Source organism: Raphanus sativus, chromosome 2, assembly GCF_000801105.2.
Source record: "Raphanus sativus cultivar WK10039 chromosome 2, ASM80110v3, whole genome shotgun sequence".
In the NCBI taxonomy this organism is placed as follows: Eukaryota; Viridiplantae; Streptophyta; class Magnoliopsida; order Brassicales; family Brassicaceae; genus Raphanus; species Raphanus sativus.
The window spans coordinates 36,784,749-36,795,284 of record NC_079512.1 but is presented as its reverse complement, the minus strand read 5'-3'; the positions used below and the strand labels follow the sequence as shown (position 1 = coordinate 36,795,284).

At 36.8% G+C, this 10,536-nt stretch overlaps 2 protein-coding genes across 3 annotated transcripts; one reads left to right on the top strand and one right to left on the bottom strand.

The window, feature by feature from the left end:
• Positions 1-2,927: 2,927 nt before the first annotated feature.
• Positions 2,928-5,044, top strand: LOC108843715 (protein TIFY 8). Its single transcript, XM_018616976.2, has 6 exons — positions 2,928-3,339; positions 3,826-3,986; positions 4,072-4,286; positions 4,366-4,462; positions 4,535-4,763; positions 4,845-5,044. The coding sequence occupies exons 1-6, from the start codon at positions 3,114-3,116 to the stop codon at positions 4,946-4,948; spliced, it is 1,032 nt and encodes a 343-aa protein (XP_018472478.1). The 5' UTR covers positions 2,928-3,113; the 3' UTR covers positions 4,949-5,044.
• A 2,433-nt stretch (positions 5,045-7,477) lies between these two features.
• Positions 7,478-9,644, bottom strand: LOC108839807 (uncharacterized). Of its 2 annotated transcripts, none has more exons than XM_018612582.2 (9): positions 9,406-9,644; positions 9,184-9,258; positions 8,938-9,057; positions 8,680-8,850; positions 8,494-8,573; positions 8,234-8,273; positions 8,027-8,134; positions 7,811-7,891; positions 7,478-7,709 (listed from the first exon to the last, which is right to left on the bottom strand). In XM_018612582.2, exons 1-9 carry the CDS (start codon positions 9,433-9,435, stop codon positions 7,590-7,592), a joined length of 825 nt encoding a protein of 274 aa, XP_018468084.1. In that variant the 5' UTR covers positions 9,436-9,644; the 3' UTR covers positions 7,478-7,589. The 2 variants fall into 2 exon arrangements, with proteins under 2 accessions (XP_018468084.1, XP_018468083.1); XM_018612581.2 differs by having other exon boundaries at positions 7,481-7,709; positions 8,938-9,063; positions 9,406-9,642.
• Positions 9,645-10,536: the final 892 nt, after the last annotated feature.

Here is a 10,536-nt window from a genome sequence, read left to right as displayed (position 1 = left end):
GCGACCTATGGGGTCCATATCGTACTACGGCTTTGTGTGGAACTAGATATTTCTTAACCATTGTTGATGATCATTCTAGAGCGGTTTGGGTATATCTCCTGAAAGACAAAACTTCCGTCTCAAGTCATTTACGAGACTTCATTACGTTGATTCAAACACAGTTTTCGAAGAAAATCAAAACAGTAAGGAGTGACAATGGAACAGAATTTCTATGTCTTTCCAGATTTTTTCAAGAAAATGGGATTCAACATGAAACATCATGTGTTTATACTCCACAACAAAACGGGCGAGTGGAACGTAAACACAGACATATACTTAATATTGCTCGAGCTTTGAGGTTTCAAGCACATCTTCCGATTGAATATTGGGGCGAGTGTGTTAAGACGGCTGTCTACATTCTCAACAGAACACCATCACAGCTGCTTAATGGGAAAACACCTTTCGAAAGGTTATATGGTCGGATTCCATCTTTTAAACATCTGCGTGTTTTTGGTTGCTTAGCTTATGCTCATAACCAGCATCATCATGGTGACAAATTTGCCACTCGAAGTCGACGCTGTGCGTTTCTTGGATATCCAATGGGGAAGAAAGGATGGCTGCTATTTGACATGGACACAGAAAAAGTGTTTGTTTCCAGAGATGTGGTATTTTGTGAGGATCAGTTTCCTTTTGCCGCTATGTCTCAGACCTTACCAGTATCAGAGACTACGCCAGAGATAGTAGAGGCAGCATTTGATGACTCTGATTCAGAAGCTGCAGAAGTAGAAGTAGAACACGATGAGGAGCTAGGTACGGCACCAATGGCTGTAACTGTCATGGAACAACCACCGGTGGTGGCTCCCGTACCAGAGACCAACCCGATTGTAACTTCTCTGGTTGAGGATGTAGGTGCATCTCAACAAGAAGTACTGGGCAGAGGACACAGACAGAAAATTCCATCATCTCGCCTCCATGATTACATAGTCAATACAGTCTCCCTTGATACCTCTCTCTCTCACTCGGAAAAATCACCATCTCAACAGCTGTCCTCAGGTTCGTTATATCCAATCTCTGATGTTCTATCTTGTGAAAAATTTTCTCCTCGTTATCGCAGCTTCTTGGCATCACTGGAATCCCTTCAGATACCACGTAGTTTTCAAGAGGCTGTTCGTGATAAAATCTGGAATGGTTCCATGGGTGCTGAAATGACTGCTCTCGAGGAACAACACACGTGGGATTTAGAACATCTTCCTCCAAATAAGAAAGCACTTGACAGCAAATGGGTTCATACGATCAAATATAATTCGGACGGTACTGTGTCACGTCCCAAATCGAGACTTGTAGTCTGCGGAAACAGACAGAAACATGGGGTTGATTACACAGATACGTTTTCTCCAGTCGCAAAGATGACTACAGTTAGGGTCTTCTTGGACTATGCTGCTAAGAAGAATCATGAGGTTCATCAGATGGATGTTCACAATGCATTTCTTCATGGGGATCTACATGAGGAGGTGTATATGAAAATTCCACAAGGTTTTCGGTCACCTAATGAGACTCGGGTGTGTCGTCTTCGCAAATCTCTATATGGTCTCAAACAAGCTCCTCGCTGTTGGTTTGCTAAACTTAAGGATGCTCTTATCAACTATGGTTTCACGCAAACGAGGTCGGATTACACCTTGTTTGTGTATTTTAAGCGTGGTGTTTCCATCAGATTACTTGCTTATGTTGATGACTTAATTATCTCAGGGAGCAGTCCCGCTGATATTAAGTTACTGAAAGATTACTTATCTGTGTGTTTTCACATGAAAGACTTGGGTTTTCTTAAATATTTTTTGGGCATCGAAGTGGCTAGGAGCGCTGCTGGATTCTATTTATGTCAAAGAAAGTATGCGACTGATATTGTCACTGAGATGGGATTACTTGGCTGCAAGCCTGCTGGGTCTCCTATGGATCAGAATCACCAGCTTGGTCGAGTTAAAGGTCCAGTCATTGCTGAACCAGAACGCTATCGTAGATTGGTCGGTCGGCTTATATATCTTGCTGCGACACGTCCCGATCTTACATACTCAGTGCATATTCTTTCGCAGTTTATGCAAGCACCGATGGAAGAGCACTGGCTTGCAGCATTGAAGGTGGTGAGATATTTAAAAGGGACGTTGGGCCAAGGCATTCTGTTAGATGCAAAATCACCTCTCCATGTTACTGGTTGGTGTGATTCAGACTGGGGGGGATGTACTACTTCTCGTCGTTCACTATCAGGTTGGATAGTACAGTTGGGAGCATCTCCAATATCATGGAAATCAAAGAAACAAGACACAGTATCATGTTCCTCTGCAGAAGCTGAATATCGTGCCATGGGAGCAATCACCAAGGAATTACTATGGCTCAAACGGTTGCTTAAGGAAATGGGTGTCAATCATCCTGAGCCAATGACATTGCATTGTGATAGTCAGCCTGCAATACATATCAGTTCCAATCCGGTTTTCCATGAAAGGACGAAGAATATTGAGATTGAGTGCCACTTTATCAGAGATGAGATTGTTAAGGGAGTTCTCAAGCCAAGCTATGTCACAACGAAGGACCAGCTCGCAGACATTTTCACTAAAGCATTGGGGCGCAAAGAGTTCGACATGTTCTTCTCCAAGTTGGGCATTCGCAACTTACATGCTCCAACTTGAGAGGGAGTATTACGAGAGATATAAAGATATAGTATATTCACATATATCTACTTTCTTAGATAGTTTCCTATTCGATAGATTGCCATTATTCTCTCTAGGTTTACGCCTCTGATCAGAGAGCTATATATACTTTGTAATATCGAGATCAATAACACAAGTTAACATTCAGCAATTCATAAGTTTGTCAAAAACATATGATGATTATAGGCTCAATTAAAAATCATATAAGAGAAACACAATAAAGAGAGCTGAGATTCAAGGACATAAAGACAAGTCTTTCTCGCCTTTTCTTTTATTTACACTGACCTAGAAAAGAAAAAAAAAGACACTCTGATCTCTCTCTTTCTTCTTCCTCGTTGAGTGTGTCCATGAAATAATACGAAGAGAACAAACCGTAATGGAGGAGGAAATGGTGGCGAAGTAGTAGCTACACTGACACAACTTATTGATCAAACGATGAACCGCAACAGCAATGACAATGTTGATTCTCGTCGTCTCAGGGAGAAAGAGCAAGATAAGAAGCTCTTGTTCCATGACTTCCTAGGTTCCAAGACCGCAACTTTAACTTCCACTTCCATGTCGTCTGACCACAAGTTACCACTGGATAAAGCAGCTAAACCCACGACAGCTTCCGCTTCCTCCGTCGGTGGACGCGGCGGTCTTTCCTCAGCCTCCGATCTTGGTTCTTCTCTCTCTCTATATATCTTTCTCTCTTTATGCTGTGCTGCTACTGATGTGGTTTAAGCTGATTCCTCTGTACGTCTAGGGTTTCTATCTACAGAGCCTTTTTACTTAGATTCGATTCATGATCATGTTAGTAAGTTTCTAAAGGTGGAAACTTTTCGTCAATTCATTCATTTCTGATTAGATCTCATAAGTAGAAAAAACTGGAACATCTTTGGTTTGTGAGTGTTCATTGTCTTGTTCCCTTAATTCTAATTTGAAAATTCTATGAACATGAACATGGTTTTTGAGTGATCATGTGGTTAGTGAAGGACACAGCCTCTTCCTGTCTTTCCAACCATAATGTCTGTGGTTGATTAGTTGGGGACATTGGTAGTGAATTTTGAGTGATGAGTTTGGTGGGTCATACCCATTTGAGGTTGTGATGCCTTTCATATGAATTGGTCTTCTTTATTGCCTCTCTCTCTCTCTTTGCTTGATGTAGGTAGCGGTGGGGGTAGTCATCTTGATGGGATACAATTGTTTGGACAAAGAAGAGAAGCTTCTGGCTCAATCATGAGCAATCGATTTTCCGGGAACAAAAGAAGTAACTCGGATTCACACATCACTACTCAAGACCATCCAGAGACTCTGCACTGGTCCAAGGTATGATAAACCAGAACCAAACCTACATAACTTCTTCACTATCTTCAGAGCTTAGTAGAACTCAGAGTTTCTGTGATCTGTCTAGTTGCTAAGAAGCGGACCAATGAATGTGGCAAACCAGTCTCCACGGGGAGGAGGTCAGATCAGTCACTTGCTTCATCAGCTGTCTTCAAGCAGGTTCAAAGATGAAAACGTGGTCGCTGCAGATGAAGGCTCACGAACAGGGATGAAAGGTCCTCGTATCATGAGTTCTTACACGATGCCAAACCCGAGCAAAGTCGAATGTTTCACCCCTTCAAGGTGACAGTTAGCTTCTAGTGATCATGTCTCTAGTTTTTTGATGCTTTCTCTTCAATTCATTTTCTTTTTGTATTTGCAGTACCGGGAATAGGAAAGAGTTGACTTCAAGTACTAAGCAGATGACTATCTTCTATGGTGGTCAAGCTCATGTCTTTGATGATGTTCACCCAAACAAAGTAATCCTCTTATCTCTTTGCTTAAACACTTTCATATTCAAGTTATATATGAACGCTAATGTTTCCTTGCAGGCAGATGTGATAATGGCTTTGGCAGGATCAAGCGGAGGCTCATGGTCTACGGATTTGTCTCATAAACTCAAGACAAAGAACAACACAAGCGACGGTCCATACAAACTAGGTCAGATGTTTGAAGGAGGAGGCAGCTCTAGAGAAACACCGTTTTTATCCCCGGAGATTCGTGGAAGGCCGGTTCATCAGGACACCTCCAGTGCCTGTCACAGGATGTTTACACAACCAGGTGACTTCTTATTTAAAAAAAAAAAAAAATTGGAGCTACTCTTACAAGTACATGGTGCTCAAAATGTTATATGTTTTGCAGGTCGAGAACTTCAAGGAAGTATCATCTCAAGGAGACGGGATACTCCCAGAGATCAGGTTCACATATCAGATCCTGAAAAGAAGCCGTCTGAATATGAGAGATGATGATGAATGTGGCATTTCTTTCTTCTAAGCTATTATTATAAGTTCAGACCTTGATAGGCAGAGCCAGTTACTATGTTCTATATGCCTTTCTAGGCTTTTTTGTATTCAAAACATATCTTCCTCAATGATTTAAGAGTATTATTCTTTTTAACCTTGTTGAGTCAAAAAGCTATGGTAAGGTATGGATTGCAAAATCAGATTTGTATTCCAAATGCAAGGAGAATGTTCAAGGGCTTGTGTGCAATGTAGCATGTTCAGAAAAATTGGGATGTCCAAATGTCAATAGGAGATATATTAAAATCAGTTTCCTCCTTACAGACTTTCTCCTCATGAATTTCTTCTAGCACTGTCTTGGGCTGCTCGCATGCTTCTTCGTGGACAGCAGCAAACGTCTCCATAGCTAGCATTGCTGCTTGTTTTTTCATCCTCTCTTGCTTCAAATCTTCTTTAATGCTCTTCGCAATCTCCATTATCTCACCAAGTATTGCAATCATGTTGTCAAAAATCATGTTATCACAACTAATGATCGTTCGGCTCTGATACCAAATTGATATGAACCAAAAAGCTTACTTCCTTTTAACCTAATCTCTCTTAGAGATTAAGTTAATTCTTGGAAGCTTGTCTATTATTAATAATAAGAAACCCTTATATAGGGATACAACTTTGTAGAATATGGAAAACCTTTAAACTAATATAAAAAGTAAACCAATTATTAAATAGAAAACTACCAAAACTCTTAATGTAAAATATCATAATCTATCTAACCATATTCCCATATCAGAACAAGTCACAAAACAGTTTGTTTTCCAGAATGACACAAACTTCCAAGTTCCCATTCGAGTTGGTGATGGAACGATACTGGAGACAAAAGACAGATGTGACATCGAAGTCATGACAAAGAAAGGAAAACGAGTTATCCAAAACAGAGAAAAACAGAGAAAAAGTCTAAGAGAAGTAAGAGAAAGTCAGAACATCAACAAACTCAAACGTGATGATGATGAAGAAAGAGAGTGTGATGATGATGAACTCCTACCATTACATATTTAATAAGTTCATCATCATCACACTCTCTTTCTTCATCATCATCACGTTTGAGTTTGTTGATGTTCTGACTCTCTCTTACTTCTCTTAGACTTTTTCTCTGTTTTGGATAACTCGTTTTCCTTTCTTTGTCATGACTTCGATGTCACCTCTGCCTTTTGTCTCCAGTATCGTTCCATCACCAACTCGAATGGGAACTTGGAAGTTTGTGTCATTCTGGAAAACAAACTGTTTTGTGACTTGTTCCTGTTTTTGCACCAATTCTAGCTTATTATACTTTTGCTTTTACTTTGATGACCGACTATTTTAATTCTCAAACGTTAGATTGTCCAAGTAATTATTTATTATTTAGAAACTACGATTTTACAACTAGAGTTTCCAATTAAGCCAGATCATGAGAAAGACTTTCTCATGAGATGAAAGATGACATTTGTCTGAGAAAGAACCACAAAGACAAACACAGGTTAAAAGAACACCCCGCCAACAACTACTCCTTGTTGATGACATACCTTTGATAACTATATATTAACCACATGGTGTGGAAATCGTTTTAAAAGGATACAATCAGGAACCATCCAAATTTTAGCACACTCAAAACACTTTTAAATTGTTGAAGCTCAAATAAGTTGGTGCTTGAAAATATACTAGATTTAGGACCCGCGCGCCCGCGCGGGTGTATTTTTGAAATTATTATATGTTAAACGTTAATTTTACACTTTGATATTTTTTTTTATTTTTGAAATTGGTGTATTTTGTTCGGTTTGTTCAGTGTCTAATTATAAAGTATGATCTTGTACAACTTTTCATTTTATTTGAGTATGAAAATATCATTGTGGATTTTTTACTCATGATATAACTTGGTAATATAAAGTATATTTTAAACTTTTGATTATAGGATTTTTAAATAATAAAAACTAATGGAAATGTACCCATAAAAATAAAATAGAGTTCTGATAATTATTTTTGGGAAGCTCAACATTTTAAATTGGACCAGCTTATTAATGTTTTGAATTTGAACTATGATCAAATATCCAAGCCCACACTATTTTTTTCCTGAGAAACAAACAGAAATGAAAAGAATATTATTCTTTTACTATAGAAATCTAGACAAAAAAATATTTGTATTAACATCAAAAAAATATTATTCTCTGTATAGAGCATGCATAAGTAATATAAAATATTAATATAGTGGTCTAGATATGTTTTGTAAACTTATGTTCGATAGCTTGGTTTTCAATGGGTTGTTTAGATTTTCAAACAACAGTGACTGGTCGTTTTGATAAAATAGAAAACGTAACAATACACTGGGCCATATGTCATATTCCAAGCCCAAAAGAATATTAAGGGTGGGTAAAAAAAGAATTTAAAGCCAACGATTTTTAGATTAAAAAAATAGTAAAACTACAGTGTTTTGATAGCAGTGGCATTATGATGTAATTTTTGTGCAAAACTAAGGGTTTAGTACTATTTGTACTTCAATTTTAATAGATTAGATACTTTATAAAAGACAAACTCAGCAAACTATCTACCGATATCATAGGCTGAAGAGACAAACTTGTTTAAAATCACCAAGTCCAAATAATGTCGGCTTTGAAAATACTTATACTTGGAAAGAATTATAGCATTTTCTTTGCTCTGCAGCTGCAGCAGTATACTTTTCTTTTGAAGCATCACAGAGCCTCTGCTCTTCTTGAAGCCCAAGTTGTACCTTTCCTAGCTTCTGCAGTTATGACAAATCATTGAGCCAAAGTTATGCAAGTTGAGCTAGATTCATGCTTGGCGCCTCAAATCATGCAGCTAATTGAATAAGACTTAGATAACCTGTTGGATTCCTTTCATGACTACTTCCATTGAATCAATTAGCTTCACGCGGCCAGTAGGTGTACCAATCACGTCTTGAAACTGCATTCAAGTCAACTTAGTATGATCCTAGACTTTTCTTGACGACAAGCACATGATATATCTAAAGGTAAAACGTAAAGATTTGATATGCAAACAGACAGAAATTAGCTAAAGCAATAATGCATGTATTTTTACCTGTGAACCTATTGAATTCAGTAATGAAATCTCCTTTAGCATCAAATCTTTTATTTCTGAAAGAGCATTGTATGTCCCATAGAGCTTCCTAGTTTGTTGAAGCTTCTCCTGTTTATAGTAAGAATTAATTGAACATAAAGGTTTTTCAATCAATTAATACATTGCAAGTTACATTTTCAACCAACCATGAAACAAGACCATTCGAACCTGTATACAAACATTAAGCTCTGAGAATCTTCTTTCATATCTGCACGGAATGAGAGAGTGGACTTTAGCGTGCAACAAGTATTGTACATCAAAAGGGAAACTAGCTATAGTGAAACTAGATTCCTAGATGATGCTAGAGACAAAGAAATTTGAGTCTTGAGAAGATGATGATTCCATATCTTTACAACATAAAGATAACAACTCAACGCCAAGTAGTACACACTAATACAATAGTAAGAAGTAGGGGAAGGAGACCATACTGGAGGAGTTCAGATTGGCATGGTACATCATCAATCTGTCGCTTCAGAGACACTATTTCTCTTAGCGTTGCTGCAAGCTCCTACAGTGAAACAAGGAGGGACGCAACCATAACATTCTTAAAAAAAACATTGGAGAAACCTGAATCTCAATCTCAAGAATGTATAGAGACAGTCTAGAGAGAGTACCTTCTTTGCTGAAGTCAGATGATCCAGAGATTCAACCAATAAAACATCTAAATCTTCCTCAGGAATCTCGCCCTTTGCGACTCTCTCCTCCAAGTCACAAACTGCATCTTCTAACGCAGAACGCTTGGCATCGCAATTAGACCGGACTTCAGATTCCTGTTTTTCTAATTCCTGAACAATAATACCTACAAATTTTGAGTTTCACATTCACTCACAATAGAGTAATAAAAAAACCTACAAAACACTTATAAAATTCACCTTGAGTGATCTCAAAAGAGGTATCAACTCCTCCTGGACTGAAACTGAAACATCAACACCACCTTCAGCGTTTATTCTTTCTCGCAACTGCTGCAGCTTATCCTTAACATCACATTTTCTCTGATTCTAAGTTACAAACAGTAACAAAGTTATAAAAAAAAAAAAAGGAACTATCAGTGTTAAATCAACAAAGACTTAGAAAGCAAAAGACATTTTTTTTTGTTGCTGAAAAAACAAAAGAGCTACCTGTTCCCTCACTTTCCCACCCAATTCTCTTATAGAAGCCTTCAGATTTGTCACCATATCCTCTGAAGAACAAACCTGTTGGTTACAGAGAGTATTATCAGAGTTTGCCTAATTCTTAACCAGGAGATCAAACGATTAAAAAAAAAAGAGGTTTCTTTCATCAAAAAACACAAAATGCTATAGATCGAGGAAAAACGTTCGTCAACGCTCCTCTGTGCTAACCTCTTCACTGCTATCTTCTTTTCCCATCATTCACTCAAACCCCCCAGTGATCTTCGAATGGATTCGTCAAAGAAGGAGAAACAGTGTCCCTTTATAATCCGTCAATCTGTAACGATCGCCAGAAACGACCGGAGGCAACACAATTGAGAGAAACCAACTTTAACTTAGACCATCTCCAACCACCACGACATTATTTTTTAGGGTCCAAAATATACTCCCTCTGTTTCCATTTTGGTGAGAAAAAATTGTTTCAAACAATATATAAGTAATTTTTATATTTTAATTTATTCTTTTATTTATTACATAATGTGTGGTTATTTAAATAATATCAATTTTGTAAATGGTTAAATTTATGGTGATTAAATGCTACTTTTAAAAAAGATATCAAATTTCTTAATATTAGTACTTTAAGCTAACCTATTTACATTGTAAAATGGAGGAAGAGTGCCATTTAGTCATTATTATAAAAGCTTCACTAAATCAAAATTTAAAATCTTTCAAAATCTTTCAGAGTAGTCAAATTTTTCGAATTCAATACTAATTCATAAAGTGAAGATCAGCAAAGATCTTCTCATACTAATTTTCCTTAATTCAATACTAATTTTCCTTAATTCAATACTAATTCATAAAAAAAAATATAAGTAATTCTCATACTTTAATTTATTCTTTTATTTATTAGATAATGTGTGGTTATTTAAATAATACCAATTTTGTAAATGGTTAAATTTTATGGATTGAATGCTACTTTTAAAAAGATATCAAATTTTCTCAATATTAGTACTTTAAGCTAACCTATTTACATTGTAAAATGGAGGAAGAGTATCATTTCCCCTACACTATATTTGAAAAGTGATTTTGCAACTTGTCATTTCTAACAATTATTTTCAAAAAAATAATATGACATGGCTACTAAAATTGATGATATGGCTTATAGATTAATATGACATGAACAATTACATTTAATGTTAATTTATATTTTTTGGTAAAGTTTTAAAATATGGTAACAACTCATATATTACATTTATTGTCGATTTATATTTTGGAATTTTTTTTAGAATATGGTAATAACACATAAATCATCATTAAAATAAATAAATTCAACTATAGCATCTAAAATTTCGAAATATCATT